Raw genomic sequence first — 18,301 nt, forward strand, 5'->3', positions numbered from 1 at the left:
CACCGGTCCAGGGGTGCTCCTGGCTGGCTCCCGCCTCTCTACTTCCTGCCGCCCGAGGCTCTGGATGCACTTCCGGCGTGCGTACGCCTCCTCTAGCGCTCTCATGTTAATGGCGGGCGGCGGCTGCTGAGTGGGACGCAGACAACCGCTGCCCGCACCGGGAAAGTCTCCCTGCCTCTCCTCTCCCCCTTTCCGCTCGCCGCCAATACTCGCCAGTATGTCCGTGGTGCCGCCCAATCGCTCTCAAACCGGCTGGCCGCGGGGGGTCAACCAGTTCGGCAACAAGTACATCCAGCAGACCAAGCCCCTCACCTTGGAGCGCACCATCAACCTGTAAGTGCGGCCTGGCCTGCCCGAGCCGCCTTCGCCGGCTTACCCGTCCGGAGTTCTCCTGCCGGCGCGCCCCCGCCCTCGCAGGCTCTATGCCTCCCCACCACCCCACTCCCGCTGGCGAGTGCGCGCCTTTATCCCCTACAGGCCCCTTCCACGTTCTCTAGCGCCAAGGGGTTAGAGTCCTATCCTACTCGAGAGGGTTTTTCTTTTTCCGAAAGAAGGCTGGTTCCCATGCGCCTGTATTCATAGGAAGAAGAATCATAGTGCCTGTATTCATAGGAAGAAGAACCATAGTTTGCTTTGAATTCATTCTTTTCTCCACCTCCCCACAGATACCCGCAAAATATGGTGTCTTAACAGTTTCCGAGACCCAGCTTTAACGCGTAGCGTTAGTTTTTTCCTTCTTAACGGCTGTGTTGCATTCCAGCTCATGCACACACATTTTATTCGCGTGCTTAGGGCTCTCTGGCCTGCCCTATGCATTCACACGGTTTCTCTGCCGCAGTGAGAGCATCCAGCCACACATCCGCTTGGGAGGGTGGCTGCTGAGACGGTTGGGCCTTAAGACCTTGGAGGAGTCTCCAGTGTAACCCCAGGGAACTCGTTGTGGCTGCGTTTTGTCATCCACACCTTTCTGTTTAAGCACTTAAAGCCATTGCATTTGGAGGCCACTCTCTAGCAATCTCGCTGCGGCAGATAGCTGGCCGGCCGTGGGCTGTGTCTTACTCAAGAAATGGTCCTGAGAGTTTGTGAGGCACTGTGATGCTGGCCTTAATGGAGGAAATGGCCACTTAATTCTGGTCAGTGTTTAAAAGGTGCAAGGGTTTGCCCTGGGTGTGCGGCTCCTCGGTTGGGCATCCTCCCAAGCACCAGAAGGTCTCCGGTTTGATTCCTGGTCAGGGCACAAGCCCGGGTTGAGGGCTCCATCCCCCGTTGGGGGGGCTTAAAGGAGGCAGCCTATTGATATTTTTCTCTCTCTCATTAGTGTTTTTTTTTTTTTTTCTACTTCTCTCTACCCTCTTCTCTAAAATCAATGAAAACATAGCTTTTAAAAAAAGGTGCAAGGATTTTCTGATATTGGTGTTTTGATAGACACTTTAGATGTTTTCTCTGTTTTATATTCAAATAAATGAGTTTCCCTCCCTCAAAAGCGAATTGAAATTGAAAAGACGGTTATTGTTTTATTTGGCAAAACAGATGCTGGCTTGGAAATGTAGATAATGAAACGTGGGGGCTTATGAAATCTGGAATTGGTAGATAGTTGCGTATATACAAGTGAATAGCTATTACGTTAACATAGTAAATTGTAATTGCATATCGCCGCTTTTAAAAATCCTCATAAGATTCCCGTGACGTGGGAAAGGCAAATGTTCCCCTTTTAAACCATGTGAAAGCACAGCTTCCGGATTACTTGTAGCGGTGATTAGAACCAGGACTCACAGTTTTCCCTTGATTTGCCTTGGTTATTGGATCAGTTTGCGCTAAGCCATTACGAAGAATTAACTTGGTGAAAATGTTTTAATCTTTGCTCCATTAAAGTTACGTGTTGATGGATTTACAGTACTTTTCCTCTCCTATATAAATGCGGTATTCAGTAAATCAACTTACGTGTGTGAGCTAAATTGAAAGTAAGTCCTTTCCTCCCCCCCTCCCCACAATATATACTTTAATTGATTTCAGACAGGAAGAGAGAGGGAGAGATAGAAACATCAATGATGAGAGATAATTATTGATTGGCTGCCTCCTGCACGCCCCCTCACTGGGAATTGAGCCCACAACCCCGGACTTGTGCCCTGACCTCCACTGAGCCATCATGGCCGGGCTCAAACCAACTTTTTAAGTTTTGGCAACCACTTTCAAGAATAGCAGAGTGGCTTAGTTATGTAGTTACTGACTGAATGTCAAGACGTTTTTATAGAATAGATATCTTGGGAATGGGCAATGTGGTCAAAGCATTCTTACTCAAAGGCTTATAACTAGAGGCTTCTTACTGTAAGTCTCATGATTGAGGGGTTTCAAGGTGATATGTGTGATAAAAATATCAACATGGTATTTTTAAGGAAAAATTTGATCTTTGCTAGGCAAGATGAAAACGGTCTTCAACAATATGAGCCATATTCTGATAAAGAAGGAGAGAATATTCAGTTTGGGTCGAAGATATGAATGAAGAGAAGGGAAGAATAAGGATAATGAATGAAATAAATGCAGAAGGCTAAAAGGTTTTAGAGGGGAAAGAAAAGTTCATCTAAAAAGGAAAGGGTTATTTATGGTACTAAAAAAGTCTGCGGATACTTGACTGGGAGAAATACAAAAAAAACAGAAGAGATGATGGAAGTGGTAGCTCAACTTTTAGACAAAAGAGATTAGCCATTTAAGCTAATAGAATTAATAGAATTTCTGATTACCTGTAAGAGGAGCCCAAAGGGACATTAGCCAACTTGGCAATGCTATTTATACTAGCCACAACCTAAAACCAGAGGATTACCAGATGTCCAGATAACTACTGTAAGCATTTAAGGGCCTTACGGATAGTGGTATATGCTTGATCTGATAGAAGCTCGAGCTTTAGAGTTCCAAGATCTGGATTCTAGTCTCTGCTGTTTCATTAACTAGTTGTGTAACTCTGGACAAATCCTATGTCTCTGAGTACAATATATACACTATTTACCATATACATATGTTATATATACGTACATATGTATATGTTGTATGGTTGGTATCTATGATGATAAATTATGGTCTCCAATTCTCATGTGTAATGTTTGTCTTTGGCTCACAGGTACCCTCTTACCAATTATACTTTTGGTACAAAAGAGCCCCTCTATGAGAAGGACAGCTCTGTTGCAGCCAGATTTCAACGCATGAGGGAGGAATTTGATAAAATTGGAATGAGGAGGACTGTAGAAGGGGTTCTGATTGTACATGAGCACCGACTACCCCATGTGCTGCTGCTACAGCTGGGAACAACTTTCTTCAAACTGTAAGTGTTGTTGGCAATTAACAGCAAGACAGCTTTTAATAAGGTTGCTGTTTTATGCAGCTTTGGGATATAGTTTTTACTGTAGACATTTATCTCAACAAACATGGCTGTTCATGGAGTCTTTAGAAACAGGAAAATCACAAGCAATTTTTCTTCAGGGCAATGCTCACTTATTGCCTAACTAGAAAGCCACATGTCTCTGTATATTGTTGGTATTAATGACTGAGCTTGACAGGAGCCCTGTTAAACAAATTGGTCCAAGTTCTATTACTAGATGTCATTGTAGCATTGCTACGAACAATGGATATTATTTCTTAGGATGAATAGTGTTTCCTGTTCTTGAAATGGCTTACATTTTTATGGATAAATTTCTAGTTTTACCATTTAAGCTTATAAATTTCTTGATACACATTTAGTTCACAACTATTTGACCAGATTGTACCAAAAGCGAGGTCTCAAATATTTAGGTTGGAGTTCTGGAAAATGCCCCATTCTTCAGACTAAACGAATGTGGTTCATTGCTCTCTGGATGTTTCCAGACTTCACTATCGCTAGATAGCTTCCCGAGAAAAGAGATTGGGATGGATTGATGGTCAGCAATTATGTAATGTTTACATTATGCTACATATTTTGTTTGTTTAAAATTAGGGTTTGTGTACTGGTTAGTCTGGTGAATTAATGTGAATTCAGCTTTCTATTTCTAGCATATTCTTCCCCTTCACTTTGATTGCCTCATCATGTGACACTGGAATATGTGTGCTGTTCAGTTACTTGATAGAAATAACTATTACTGTCTTCTTCCTATTATCCCAAAATTATATTGAGTTGAAAGCTGAAATTCTTAACCTTTATGCAGACCTGGTGGTGAACTTAACCCAGGAGAAGACGAAGTTGAAGGACTAAAACGCTTAATGACAGAGGTATTTTTCTATTTAAGCACTTGGACGGTTATATTATTGCTCTTGTTAATACCACCCACTCTCTAGATAATTAGACTTTTTATGTCTTCTGAAAAGGATAAGTTTATTTTGACGATTACTTTTCAATAAATAAAACTTGCCCTGACCTGGTTGGCTAAGTGGATAGAGTGTCAGCCTGCGGACTAAAGGGTCCCTGGTTCGATTCCAATCAAGGGCATGTACCTTGGTTTCTGGCACATCCCCAAGTGGGGGGTGTGCAGGAGGCAGCTGATCAATGTTTCTCTCTCATCGATGTTTCTAACTCTCTATCCCTCTCCCTTCCTCTCTGTAACAAATCAATAAAATATATTTAAAAAAAAACACCTTAAATCCCAGAGTGTTAGTATGTACAATGTTTATTTTCTGGAAGTTGAACTTATACTTACTTTTATTTTTTCCCTTGAAGTGTTTATGTAACAGTAATGGTTAACAAAGGTCAATATTTATTGGGCCCTTAATGTGCTATACTAAGTGTTTTACATACAATAACGTCTTTAGTTATCACAGCAGCCCTAGGAAGTAGGCATTATTATTAACTCCATTTTACTGATAAGAAAACTGGGGCACCGAGAGTTCAAGTAACTTGTTGATGTTATACATCTGGTAGGGCTTGACGCCGGAGCTCTGAACGCAGGTGGTTTTGTTCCAGGGTAGGCCTCTCTAGAATTTTGAATGCTTTTAAAAATAGAGGCAAATGTCAGGGTAAAACAGCTAAGAGTTGAGAGTTATAGCCAGTGGTAATGGGTGAAGTGGGGCAGGGAACTGCTCTTTGTTGTTATGAAACTTTTAGAACCATTTTTGACTAATTAAAATGTAGAGTACAGCTTTGATTAAAACAATGTAAGTTTAATGTTATACAGAATCATAAAAAGGAACATTGTGAATTTTGCACACTTATTTTTATAACTTCGTCAGATAGGTGACTTACAGAAGCTATAGTTGATTTTATAAAAACTATTCTATAACATTGGCTGATATAGGTAGTTGATTATCTTTGGTTTTTTAAAGTATAGTCAGGGTATAACAATATTTGTTGGTCTTCTCTGGTTATGTCAATGCTAGATTGCCAGTTTTGAACTAATAGTGTATGTCTTGGGCAGGGTGACACATACAGTAATAAATAAGAGATTATAGAAAGGAAGCCCATATGGAAAGCATGTATCTATTAGGAGTGCTGCCAGAAAAATCTCTTCATTGAAGAAGAGTGTACGGGCATGTATGTTTTATTGTTTACTGGCTGTATCATTTCTTTTCTGACAGATACTAGGTCGTCAAGATGGAGTCTTGCAAGACTGGGTCATTGATGACTGCATTGGTAACTGGTGGAGACCAAACTTTGAACCTCCTCAGGTCGGTGTTCAGTTGTATTTGCTGGGCATTTGGGGAAGTAGGAAATGGATTTAATTCCAGCCATTTAAAAAGATCATAGTAAAAAAATAAATAAAATAAAATGGAATAAAAAGATCATAGTAGACTTCGACTTGGAATTTCCTTTTTACCCTTCTTAATTGAAAAATTTTTTCTTTAAAAGAAAACTTTAAATCTACACAAAAGTCCAGAAAATTGTAAGAGTAAATATATCCTTTACCTGTCATCCAACTTCAGTTAACAGCTGAGATTGTTTGGAAGCAAATCCTTGATATAATTTCAATAGTAAATTTTCCAGTGTGTGTCTCTGAAAGATAAGGATTTTTTAAAATAATAAAAATAAATAATTCCATAATGTCTTTAAACATGTAGTCACTGTTCACATATTCCTTATAGTTTCAAATTTTATTGTTACTTTGTTTATTTGAATTAGGATAATCTCTTAAGTCTTTTTTACATCTACAAGTTGGTTCCCTGTCTTTTCTTTTTTTTAAATTGATTTTTTTAGAGAGAGAGAAAAAGAGAGAGAGGCATGATTTGTTGTTCCAGTCATTTAGCATTCATTGGTTAATTCTTGTAAGTGCCCTGATCAGGAATTGAACTTGCAACCTTGGCGTATTGGGACAATGCTCTAACCAACTGAGTTATCCAGTCAGAGCCCCCATCTTTCTTTTTCCCCCTTGTAATGTATAATGTAGTGTTTCTCTTGCTTATTGCATTCCCTGTTGTCATTGAACATGTAGCTCTTTATCTTCTCCTGTAAATTGTTAGATCAATAGATTAAATTTGGGCTAATTTTTTGGGAGGGGAGTGCAAGGCTCACCAGTGGAGGTAATACTATTTATTGTTGCTTAATCTATTACCCCGAAACTTAGCAGTCTAAAACAGCAAACATTTATTATCTTAGTTTCTCAGGGTCAGGCATCTGGGAGCTGCTTAGCTGGGTGTTTCTGGCTCATGGTCTCGTGAAGTTTTGGTCGAGTTGTCAGCTGGGATTGCGTCATCTCAAGGCTGAACTGAGGCTTACAGATCTGATCCCAAGCTCACATGTGTGATTCTTAGCAGATCTCTCAGTTCCTCTGGGCTGTTGGACTGAAGGCCTCAGCTCCTTCTTGGCTGTTGACCTAAGACCTTCTTCAGTTGCCATGAGAGCATCCCCATAGGGCAATTCCCAGTAAGACAGCTGGCTTCCCCCAGTGTGTGATCCACAAGATGGAGACTTTGACAGAAAGAGTGCCCAACTAGGAAGCTATAGTCTGTTATAACCTCCTAATATTGGTGGTGACATACTATGTGTTCTGCTGTATACTGTCAGTCACACAAACCCACATAGTACATTGTAGGAGACAGCTACACAGAGGTGTGGATACCAGGAAGGAGACTGAGCCCACTGGGAGTCATTTTGGAGGTTGGCTATCAAGGGTGGTATTGTGTACTTTTATCAGGAATGTTACAATGTCTGGTTGTCTCCTTTGTAATGTTATTAGCTCATTCATGGATAACAGTTTCCTGGATCTTTTCATTTCATTGGTATTCTGATCCTTAATAAAGAGAAACTTTTCCCATCAAACACTTGGTTACCCTGAAGCATAGTTTGTGTAGGAAAGAATAGAGCCTCGAAGTTGGATCCTGAATTCTTTTGGCTAGGCTCTATGACTTTATAGCTTCTTTGCATGACAAGATGTCCCAGGTCAAGAATTTCACAAAATGTTGGCCAATCTAAAGGTTGTTCTGTCTGTCCTCTTCCTTCTGACTTCCCAGTAGAGCTGAGGGATAGGAAGATAAGGTGTGATGGAAGCTGGTGCTAGTGCTCACTACCTGAGAATTGTGTTGGCTTTAAGAAAGTAGAATTTCACCTGGAAATGAAGTTCCTGGTCAAAAGATGCACAGAACAATTACTGTAAACTTCTTTTTGAACATTCCTTGATCTAACTGGAAAACGCTCAGTCAAAACCCAAAACTTTCTGAGTAGTCTCATTCATGTCCCCTACCATGGTCCTAGGACAATTCCCTTACTTTACTAAACCCTAGTGTCGGCTCTGCTAGTGTAAGATATAAGGGTTGTGTTTTTAGTAAACTTGGGGTATTGGTTAGGTGTCAGGGGGAAAAGAGCACCATTTTTGTATCTCTGTCTTTTTGTAAAGCACAATTGACTTAAACACCAAGATGAAGACTAGAGAAAAAGGCTTAAAGAAAAAGGAGCACATCAGGATTCTAGAAAATTTAAATTAATAATATTTGTAGGAAAAACAACTTTTTAAAAAGCACTAAATATTAGACTTAATTGTGTTGTAAATTTCTCAAGCTGTAAATCCTGTGTCTACCTATTTGTCTTGAGCGGTTGAGTAGTTCACTATTTGTTGTTTTATATTTATTAGAGCATTTCTTTATTAGTACATCTGTTAGGTACTAGATCCTGGTAAAGAGAAGACTAGAAAGGATTCTGGTTCTCTCAGCAGCACTGTAATGGGGGATAAACATGTAAAGAAATAAATGAAGTTACAGGATATGTGTTAAAATAAAATGTTGGGGTTGTGAGGAACTTGGACTCAGAGGGTTTATATTTGGGCTTAATGTCTGAAATGGGAGAAGTTGATAAATAGAGGCATGGAGGTATAAGGGATGATTTGGCAACAACAAATTATTCTCTTGTTATTTTAGTATCCATATATTCCTGCACATATTACAAAACCGAAGGAACATAAGAAGTTGTTTTTGGTTCAACTTCAAGAGAAAGGTAAATTATTTTGTTTTTGAATGCAGCCATCTAAAAACTTGCATAGAGTAATTTCAAGGATACTTCTATTTGTCTTTTCTTCAATTTCGAGTTTTTTTAAAAACACAAACCATGTTTATACAGAACTATCTAGTTTTTCTCATAGATATGCCAGTCATATACTATTGGGGAGAAAGTAAGTTTATTTGTTTATTTTTTTAAAATACATTTTTATTGATTTCAGAGAGGAAAGGAGAGAGGGGGAGAGAGAGAGAGAAAGATCAATGATGAGAGAAATCATTGATTGGCTGCCTTCTGCACGCCTCCCCTCCCCCCACAACTGGGGATCGAGCCTGCAACCCAGTTATGTGCCCTTGACCGGAATCGAACCTGGGACTCTCCAGTCCGCAGGCTGATACTCTATCCACTGAGCCAAACCAGCTAGGGCGAGAAAGTAAGTTTAATTAGAGCCTAAAGTACCAAATGAATTAAAAAAAAAAAAAAAATAGCATCTTTAGGCTTGTGCATTTTAACAAATAATTATCCCATTTCTTATAATATTCTTAAAGGGGAATCCAAAATAAATTACAGATTACTTCTCCCCTTCCTCTCAGGGCCAGAACTTACATCAGGTGCTCTTGGTTGTTAATAGCACGGATCTCTTTAGAGAGTCAGTTTCAAAGCTCTCACTATGAATTTGCTTAAAAGACAGAACCAAAATGTATTGAGATTATCTTTTCCCACAAATGTTTCTCAAATGTAAAATTGGGGATTACAAATGAAGTGGAAACTGGTTATATAAGAAATTAGAGAAAATGAGTACCGCTTTGTTTTCTTCTAGCCTTGTTTGCAGTCCCTAAAAATTACAAGCTGGTAGCCGCACCATTGTTTGAATTGTATGACAACGCACCAGGATATGGACCCATCATTTCTAGTCTCCCTCAGCTTTTGAGCAGGTATGGAATGTTGAACGTTGGTGGTTGATTTGACTAAGCTGCCAGATTTAAAATATTCCGAGCCACTTGAGAAGGGATAGTTCATGAATTTTGTCAGCCTAAGGAAGTTAAGACAGTAGATGTACCCTTACATCATGTGCAGGCCATAGATTAAACATGACTGACCAAAAGTGGCCCTAACTTGTGGCATGACATTATGGTATTTGTGTAACTGCTCTTCCCCAAATTTGATACTCTGTACAGTTAAGTTTGAAGTCTTCATTCAAAGAAGCTATGGAAAAATTGTAGTCAGCAATGTATAATAAATACGAAGGGAGTTACCTACATAAAAATGTGGGGCTTGAATCTCTTGGTGTAATATATTGTTTTTCCTTTCTGGAACCTACTGTATTTAGGCCCAAATTGGGGGCATATGGGATTACGTCCTGCATTTTTACATGGAATTTGGTATTTTTTTTAAGTCAGAGTGATGAGAAATGCATTTTTTTTTAAAGTTGACTCATAGTGGTTGAACTTAGAGCCAACCATAGCCAGGAATTGCAGAATAGCATGGTGGTTAAGAATACAGATTCTATGGTCAGTGTTTGGATTTGATACTTCAATAATTCCTGAAAGTGTGGCCAGGACAAAGGGTTATACATACCTATTTGCCTCTTTCTTCATCTGTAAATGGGGATGGTGGTCCCCACTTCATAGAATTGTGAGAAACAAGTGAAATAACACACACAAAGTGCTTATAATAATGCCAGGCACCTGGTAAGTGCTTAATAAATGTTAATTTAAAAACAATTCCTGTAGTCATTTTGCCTTCTATTAAAGCTTCTTGAGTAAAATTGGCCTTTCTGTTTCGTTACACTAATCAAACTTCATCTTTTACTCCTCTGCTTTCGTTGAAAAATGGGATATGAAAAAAGGTCATATTATTCATTTATTTAAACACCACCTATCAGGCCAGGAACAATGCTGAGTGGTCAGAATACAGTGAAGTGTAAAAACTTTTCCTTCCCTCGGGGAACCTATTAGTGGATAGTTAATCAAATTTAGACTCTTATTATTATTTTAACTTTCAATAACTGTTATTTAATGTGTAAGATGTGACGGGTGAGAGAAAAGTGTGTCTCGGTGTAGAAAATGCCAAAAATGTCAAGGGAGGGTAGAAACGTCCAAATTTTTTTATCATCTAAGGCAGCGGTTGCCAACCTTTCGGACCTCGCAGACCACTGTTTGGCGACCACTGATGTAAGGCAGTAATTGTTCAACCAGTGTGCTGCAGAATTCTTAAAACTTGCAATACGTGACTACTTAGGGGCACTGACTCCTTTTCCCTTAGATTGTCAAAGTGCCAGCCAACATAGTAGCTGTTTGGTGTGAATGAATCAAAGTTATACCTATTTTTATTTTGGTCAGATCAGCAAAAATACAGTTTTTGGCGTCCTGCAAAATTTTAGTGGTTAGCTTACATGTGCCATGAGATGAAGAAGGTTGAAAATTGGTGATCTAAGGTAAAACTATGTAAAGAATATTGTTTTTAATAAAGCTGTTGTTCTTTTTAAAATTCAGGTTCAATTTTATATACAACTGAATTCCTGCACAGTGGAGAAGTAAAAGAAGCCGTCTCTGTGAGCACAGCTCTGCACACTCTAGAAAAAACATGGTAGAAAAGGTTTTTTGTTTTATCTCTTCCACCTCCCCCCCCAAATTGCCACCTGCTTTCTATTTGAATAGTAATGTTGATATGAAGAACCTAGATAGTGGTGTAAACATATGTGATAATGTTTAATTTGCTTTTGTTTCTACTCATACGTTTTTGTACATTAAAGAAAGTGGACTTCTTTTTATTTGTATTTTTTTTTTAATTTCACATTAAACTTGTAAAACTGTTACAGGTGAGGATCGTGTTTTTCTCCCCCCTTAGGCTGGTGAGTGTTCAGAGACAATGGCAGGTTTAGATCAGTCAAGTTTAGGGGACCCTTGTTTGGGTGCCACTCTTTAGGGTACACTCCAAGGCCGTGTAGAGATCTTTGTGATGAGGATCTTCTGTTACTTTTGGGAACTGGATTGGCTTGAATGAGCCCAAGGTGCAACTCCTGTACCAAACTCTACACTCTGATGCGTTGTATTACAGCAGAAATCCCAGTATGTTAATGACTGTTACATTTTATACTGGTTCAGCCAGACCTTACTTTATAAACAGTGGACCTTAAACATAAGGGAAACCATTAAAATGGGGTAGGTTTGGGAAAATCATGGGGATTGGTATAAAAAGAGATGGTTCTAGAGCTCATTTAGAGTTTTTTCCTCACATAATCAGGGTATTAATTATTTGTGCTGTTCTGAATTTGGTGTCTTAGTTATTCTTAGGGCCATGGTAAAATGGCAATCTGTGAAGGAAGTTTATGAAAGTGAATGAGTTAGGTTTTGAACTCGTGGATTGCAAAGTTAGTTATTTCAATTAACTTCAAGTTGTATCCATAGAGATGAAAATTTGATTTTAGCAGCTGATCCAGTGGAGAAGTAATATTTCAAAGTAATGTTGGAATAATCTGAAATCTAAGGACAGGATAGGGGATAGATTTTTGTCAGCCTAAGAGAAAAACAACCAATTTTAAAAACTTTAAAAATACTGCTAAATTAGTGTCAAATTTAAAGGAATAAAAAAACAAATCTTAGGGCAGTTTGCTGGCTGTGCCATTTCTTAGTGGTCAAAATATATTGTGTATGCCTTATTACAAACTTGTTTACTGCAGGCTTAATGTAAAGGAAATCTTACAAGCTACAGCTATTAGAAGAGATTGGCAAGTTAAGTTTTTAATAGAGATGAACTGTTGATTGGTTCTCACAACTTTATGGTACTGATCACACGGCTATTCTGATGTGAAAGCTGTATCATGTTTTTCCCTATTTAGACTCAGTTGAGAAAGTCAGACCAAGAGTGCCTGGGCAATTTTATTTATAAACATTCAAATTCATTCAGTTGAGGTCTTGTCAAACCTTCACATGGTTGCATATCAAGTAGTGACTGAAACGGGGCCTCTGCTCAAGTTGTAGGTAAGCTCCACACTCCAGGACCAAAAATGAGCAGGTTTCCTTCTAAAAAGCCTCTAGTTCTGTGGATAGTTCTCTTCCCTCAAGGGCTAACAGTCCTGCCCTCTGGTTTACATTAGCATATTTCTAAATAATTACTTTATTGGTGAGCTCACTGATTAGCTGAGTCCTAAAACACTGGGGAAGGCAGAGCTGCAAACTGCTTGATCCAGCCCACTTTCCATGATTGCTTCTGAATCCAAGGGAAAAGCTACAGGCGGCCACATTCCAGACCACGTTAGCTCTTGCCACTCGGGGTGGGTGGAAAGAGGTAGCCTTTTTTTGGGTGTGATTTAGAAAGTGCTGTCCGTAAAGGAGTGAATTGAAGAGTCATCTGATTTGAGGCCACTCATGTCCTTGGTAACTTAAGCTCTGACCTAGAAATTCTTTTTTAATCACTGCTTTCCAGTATAAGTACTTGAGTCAGTCATCCATACACTGGGGTCGAGGTGAGAAAAACCTTTCATTTAGGCCGGCTGGATGATTAACCTTGGAACGTAAGAGATCTGGGTTTGAATGTAATATTCATAACACACAAACATAAATTTTTAAAACTGCATTTGAACTGGTTAGTTGTAGTAGTATCCCCACACTCTTGTTCTGGTTTCTGGAAGGAAATAGGGATGTTTAAATATGATGTATTCCTACAGCATTAGAAGAGGGTTCAAGGACACTGTTTAACAGTAAGGTCTTGGATAAATAAAGGTACCGCACTTCTTCAAGAACTAAGTCTTAAATTGTGCATTCCAAGTCTCTACTAAATACTGAATAGTTTTTAAATGAGCTCTTGATTAACATATTTTTGACTGCCTTCTATGTTCAGGTTTGTTTATAAATGCATGCTCTTTCGTATTGTATAACTATAATATTTGTCATATTATTTTCCCTGAGTAATCCAAGTAGTATATATTTTATATAAAACTACTAAATGGCACTGGGAAATATCCAATAGAAGATTGAGGGGAAAAAAAAACAAAAGGTTTTACTCAAATGTTTTAAATCATATTTATTTAGCATTGAAAACCCATTTGAACAAAAATGAAATTTTTTTTCTAAGTGGTGAAGATGTGTGATTTTTTTATTTTATTTATTTTTTTGAATACTCACCTGAGGATATTTTTTCCCCCATTAATTTTTAGAGAGAGTGGAAGAGAGAGGGAAAGAGAAAAATATTGATCGATGTGAGAGAAACACATCGATTGGTTGTCTCCTGCACGAGTCCTGACCAGGGCCCAGGCCGGCGAGGAGCCTGCCGTCTAGGTACCTGCCCTTGATCAGAATCGAACCCAGGACCCTTCAGTCCCCAGGCCGACGCTCTATCCACTGAGCCAAACCAGCCAGGGCAAGACTTGTGATTTTTTAAAAAGTAGGTAATACCTAAAATGGCATATGATAATCTATGAATTTGTGCTTTTAAGAGCAGGTCTGGGTTTTTATCTTACCTTGTAACTAGCATTGTGTGGCTCAGTTATTACTTTGGATATTTAAGAGTTCCTTTAGGGAGCATTTTGTTTGGCTAAAATAAATTAGTCTATTTTTTTCCTTCCATAATTAATTAGAAGTGAGAGGTAGAGGCCCTCCAGATTTAGCAGGCCAGCAGTCAGTTTAAAATTCCCTTTCTTTTCTTTTTTTTAAAATATATTTTATTGATTTTTTACAGATAGGGAGAGGGATAGAGAGTTAGAAACATCCATCAGCTGCCTCCTGCACACCTCCTACTGGGGATGTGCCCGCAACCAAGGTACATGCCCTTGACCAGAACCTGGGACCTTTCAGTCCGCAGGCCGACGCTCTATCCACTGAGCCAAACCAGTTAGGGCTGAAATTCCCTTTCTTAAATGATGTGACTCTCATGCTTCCAGGTTTTTAATGACTTTTTTATTTTTTAAGTATTCAGTCATTTGAGATAATGGTGTAGTTTTTCACATTGGGGTTCCTCAAACTTAATGTTTTTACTAGTTTATAGTGTTGGGGACAGTATGTGCCCATCACTAAGACTGTGTCAGAGAGTGTGCGTGGCCATAGAGGGTTAGTGGTTTTTGACTGTAATGCAAGTCAGCTTCTGTAACATTAGGTTTCATTTCCCGTAATTATTCCACTTGTTTTCCATCACTTATTTGGGTTAAACTGGACTCACTTAGATTTCCCTTTGTTGCTTAAATATGTGATGAGAAACATAATACTATAATTTTCACTTCAGCCATAAAAGACACTTTAGTATTAGCTCCTCTTATATTTATAAGGTTTGTTTTGGTGAAAAAAAAGACAAAAACAACAGACTAAAGCCTAAGTCAGTCTAGATTGAGCCAGTTTAGGTGTAGTTTGTATTTTAATGATGGGCTGTATTGTTAGACTAGAGTCATACTGGGGAAATGAAAGATCACTACATTTATAAACTTAAACTTTTGGTTACTGTATTTACATCCTAGAGCCGTGGTCGGCAAACTGCGGCTCGCGAGCCTCATGCGGCTCTTTGGCCCCTTGAGTGTGGTGGCTCTTCCACAAAATACCACGGCCTGGGCGAGTCTATTTTGAAGAAGTGGCGTTAGAAAAAGTTTGTTTAAAAAATTTGGCTCTCAAAAGAAATTTCAATCATTGTACTGTTTTTTGTTTTTCTTTAAAATATATTTTATTGATTTCTTTTACAGAGAGGAAGGGAGAGGGATAGAGAGTTAGAAACATCGATGAGAGAGAAACATCAATCAGCTGCCTCCTGCACACCTCCAACTGGGGATGTGCCAGCAACCAAGGTACATGCCCTTGACCGGAATCGAACCTGGGACCTTTCAGTCCACAGGCCGATGCTCTATCCACTGAGCCAAACCGGTTAGGGCTGGTTGTACTGTTGATATTTGGCTCTGTTGACTAATGAGTTTGCCGACCACTGTCCTAGAGTACAGGCATCATTTATAGTTGGGCTTGGAGAATTTTTCTTATATTAAGTTTTCTCGTATAAATATACAGAAAATGTATAAAAAGAAACTGAAGTTTGGTTATATTTTTATATTTGTAATTACAGTAAAAGTTCGATTAAAATGGTCAACTGTTCTTTTACATTTTTATTTTGTTGTCATTTCAATTAAAACAATTTAAAACAATGACTCTGTGACTGTGTGCACTGCTACAGTTAGTATGCCATTCAAACGTGCAGGCTTTTTCAGTGCCAGTGGCCAGGGGCCATTAGGTAAGAGGCAGATAAGCCTAGCAGCGAGGGCCTGAAGACCCACCTGGTGCACCAGTGATGCCCTCCCCGCACTCCTCCATTGGTGTGTTAGAAGTGCTCTTGGGCAGGCAGACTCAGGATCTTGCAGTGTGAAGGGATCACACTGCAGAGAGAACCTGAAGACGCATTTACAAGTTGCCACACAATCGCGTTAACTGCTGTCTCTTCATCACTGGGAACTCAGTTTCTTCTTCCATAGGAGAGAGTTGACTCCTGCAGTTGGTTTGTTTTTTTTAAAAAAAATATTTTTTTATTGATTTCAGAGAGGAAGGGAAGAGGGGGAGAGAGAGAGAAACATCAGTGATGAGAGAGAATCATTGATTGGCTGCATCCTGCACGGGAATTGAGCCTGCAACCATACATATGCCCTTGACCGGAATTGAACCTAGGACCCTTTAGTCTGCAGGCCGACACTTTATCTACTGAGCCAAACCACTAGGGCACTCTTATACATCATCTGTGTATTGTGTGTACACCACCCCAAATCAAGTCTTCCATCATTATCTCCTCTGTCCTTTTCTACCTTCCTCCACCCCTCTTTCCCTGTGGTCATCACCATACTGTTGTCTGTATGACACATTTTAAAATTTCATTGAAATCAAAATCAGCTGTCATATCTCAAAGATGGTAGGAAATGCAGTCTCTCAGGCATTGGGAGTGGGGAGCCTATCCAGGAATCAATCCAGAAGGCATGGTAGTCTGAAACGAAGGTGGAGGTGGGGAGAGCGCAAGCTATGGTGGACTCCACAGATACTTTTCTTGGCCAAGCTACCAGCCCTTTAAAGTCTGATGCCTTGCCTCCCTGCCACATGTGGGCCTTGGGACTCAATTGACACAGTCCGGGTGCCTGTGGTCCAGCCTTCCTGGGCACACTGTGTCTTGCCTTGTCCCCTCTCCCTGTTCTCTCCTGGAGTAGGAGTACAGAGAACCAGAAGAACTGGTTGACTTTAGAAGGTGGGTAACCGTCCTTAACAACAATAAAGCGTCCTTCAGGGAAGGATGTGCAAAAGTGGGAGAGGACGAAATGTTGGTAAAACAAAACTATATATCTTAGTAAAATGTCCAGACACAAACCTTTAAAAATCTTCTAAAATGCAAATAAAAATACAGAGTGGGTTAATTTTACCTATTCTCATATTGGATCTTCAGAAAATTCAAGTTTCTAAAAGTTTACAGGAAGTTTAGACTATAGTTCTTACGTAGTCAGAATCAGAAATAGTTGCTGTTAAACACTTTACAAAGTCATTTCAGAAAACATTGAATTTTTTTTAAGTAGTAATTCCACAGGCGTATAGCACTCTGAAATTTAAGATGGTGGAATATAATAAGGGGCGATCTATTAACAGCAATCCCTATTGGCAGGACAAGTTTGCTGTGGCATGTTGTAACTACATTGTGACTTGGATTGAATATAGATAATCTGATAGTATGGTTTAGAAATTATGGGGGCTCAGATAAAGTAGAACACTTCCCCGGACAATTACTATCATTTTTTTCAAAATAAAGCTTTATTTTACTAATAAAGATAAAAGTTAGCATTTCAAATGAACTGAAGTCTAATATCATACAAGCCTCATAAAAAAGTGTGTGTGGCAACCACTTGCCCACCCTCCCTGCCAAGAGTGGGAACTATTATGCTCCATTACAGGCCCTTTAATAGGATTTTTCTAAAAATTCCCAAGTGGACGGCAATAATCTTGAGAGATCCTCCTTTTGTTTTCTAATTGATTTTTAGAATTAGAGTATTAGGCATAAAGGAGACCTTGAAGATAATTTAGTCCTTTTGAAAGTTTGTAAGATTCAATAAATACATACTGAGCACCTACTGTGGGCCAGATACTATTTCTAGGCCTTGAGGATACAGTGAGGAATAAAACTCCAAAGTAACACTTTTGCTTGGTAGCGTCTTTTTGTTTGTTTTGGTAATGGCTTTATTGAGCTGGAATTCACATATTGAGATATACCTCACTAAACTGCAATCAAATGATTTTTAGTCTATTCAGAGTTGTGCAACCATCACAGTTTTAGAACATTTTCATTACTTCATAAAGAAATCATATTTAGCTCTCCCCTCCCCACAGTTCCATCATGCCCCCATCCCTAAGCAACCATTAACCCACTTTCTGCATCTACAGATACATTAGCCTGTTCTGGACATTCCACATGTTGTTGGTCGGGGCTGCTTTCACTTAACGTGGTTTCAAAGTGTGTCCAGGTTGTAGCATGTCATTACTTCACTCCTTTTATGGCCGAATAAAATTCCACTGCACCCCGTATTTATGGGTTCATCCCTCCATGGACATTAGGGTCGTTTCCACCCTTTGGCTATACAATAATGCTGCCATCAACACTAGTGTACAAGTTTTATGTGGACATGTTTCCCTTTCTTTGGCCATAATACTCCCGGCAGTGGAATTGCTAGGTCAAGCGATCCCTTTTATGTTGAGCTTTTTAAAGAACTGAGCAAATCCATTTTACATTTCCTACCTCGTGTATGAGGAAACACATTTTTATTTCCTGCTAAATCAGGTTCGTTAGACTCTCCTCCAGGCTACTAATAAACGGCAGAAAGTTGACGATCTGTTATTGGCAACACATTGAAGACTCGATTAATAGTCTTTGTTTTGAGGTCAGGTCCTCTTATTATTCCCATCTCTTTTGGCCACCAGGGCAGCCGCTAGG

General features: G+C 39.3%; 1 protein-coding gene across 2 annotated transcripts; it reads left to right on the forward strand.

Moving 5' to 3' along the window:
• Positions 1–47: 47 nt before the first annotated feature.
• Positions 48–15,450, forward strand: NUDT21 (nudix hydrolase 21). 2 transcript variants are annotated; one of them, XM_080643727.1, is made up of 7 exons: positions 48–333; positions 3,113–3,313; positions 4,170–4,233; positions 5,533–5,622; positions 8,302–8,377; positions 9,198–9,312; positions 10,873–15,450. In XM_080643727.1, the coding sequence occupies exons 1-7, from the start codon at positions 218–220 to the stop codon at positions 10,892–10,894; spliced, it is 684 nt and encodes a 227-aa protein (XP_080499853.1). In that variant the 5' UTR covers positions 48–217; the 3' UTR covers positions 10,895–15,450. The 2 variants fall into 2 exon arrangements, with proteins under 2 accessions (XP_080499853.1, XP_080499854.1); XM_080643728.1 differs by having other exon boundaries at positions 55–333; positions 10,227–11,195.
• The last annotated feature ends 2,851 nt before the right edge of the window (positions 15,451–18,301 follow it).

This window comes from Plecotus auritus (assembly GCF_963455305.1).
Source record: "Plecotus auritus genome assembly, chromosome: 10".
Taxonomy (NCBI): Eukaryota; Metazoa; Chordata; class Mammalia; order Chiroptera; family Vespertilionidae; genus Plecotus; species Plecotus auritus.

Bases quoted from the DNA above. Each gene is read 5' to 3' on its own strand.
- NUDT21 (XM_080643727.1), top strand. From the start codon at position 218: ATGTCCGTGGTGCCGCCCAATCGCTCTCAAACCGGCTGGCCGCGGGGG. The intron at 334-3,112 runs GTAAGTGCGGCC...TTTGGCTCACAG, and splicing joins TTGGAGCGCACCATCAACCT to GTACCCTCTTACCAATTATA. The intron at 9,313-10,872 runs GTATGGAATGTT...TTTAAAATTCAG, and splicing joins CTCCCTCAGCTTTTGAGCAG to GTTCAATTTTATATACAACT.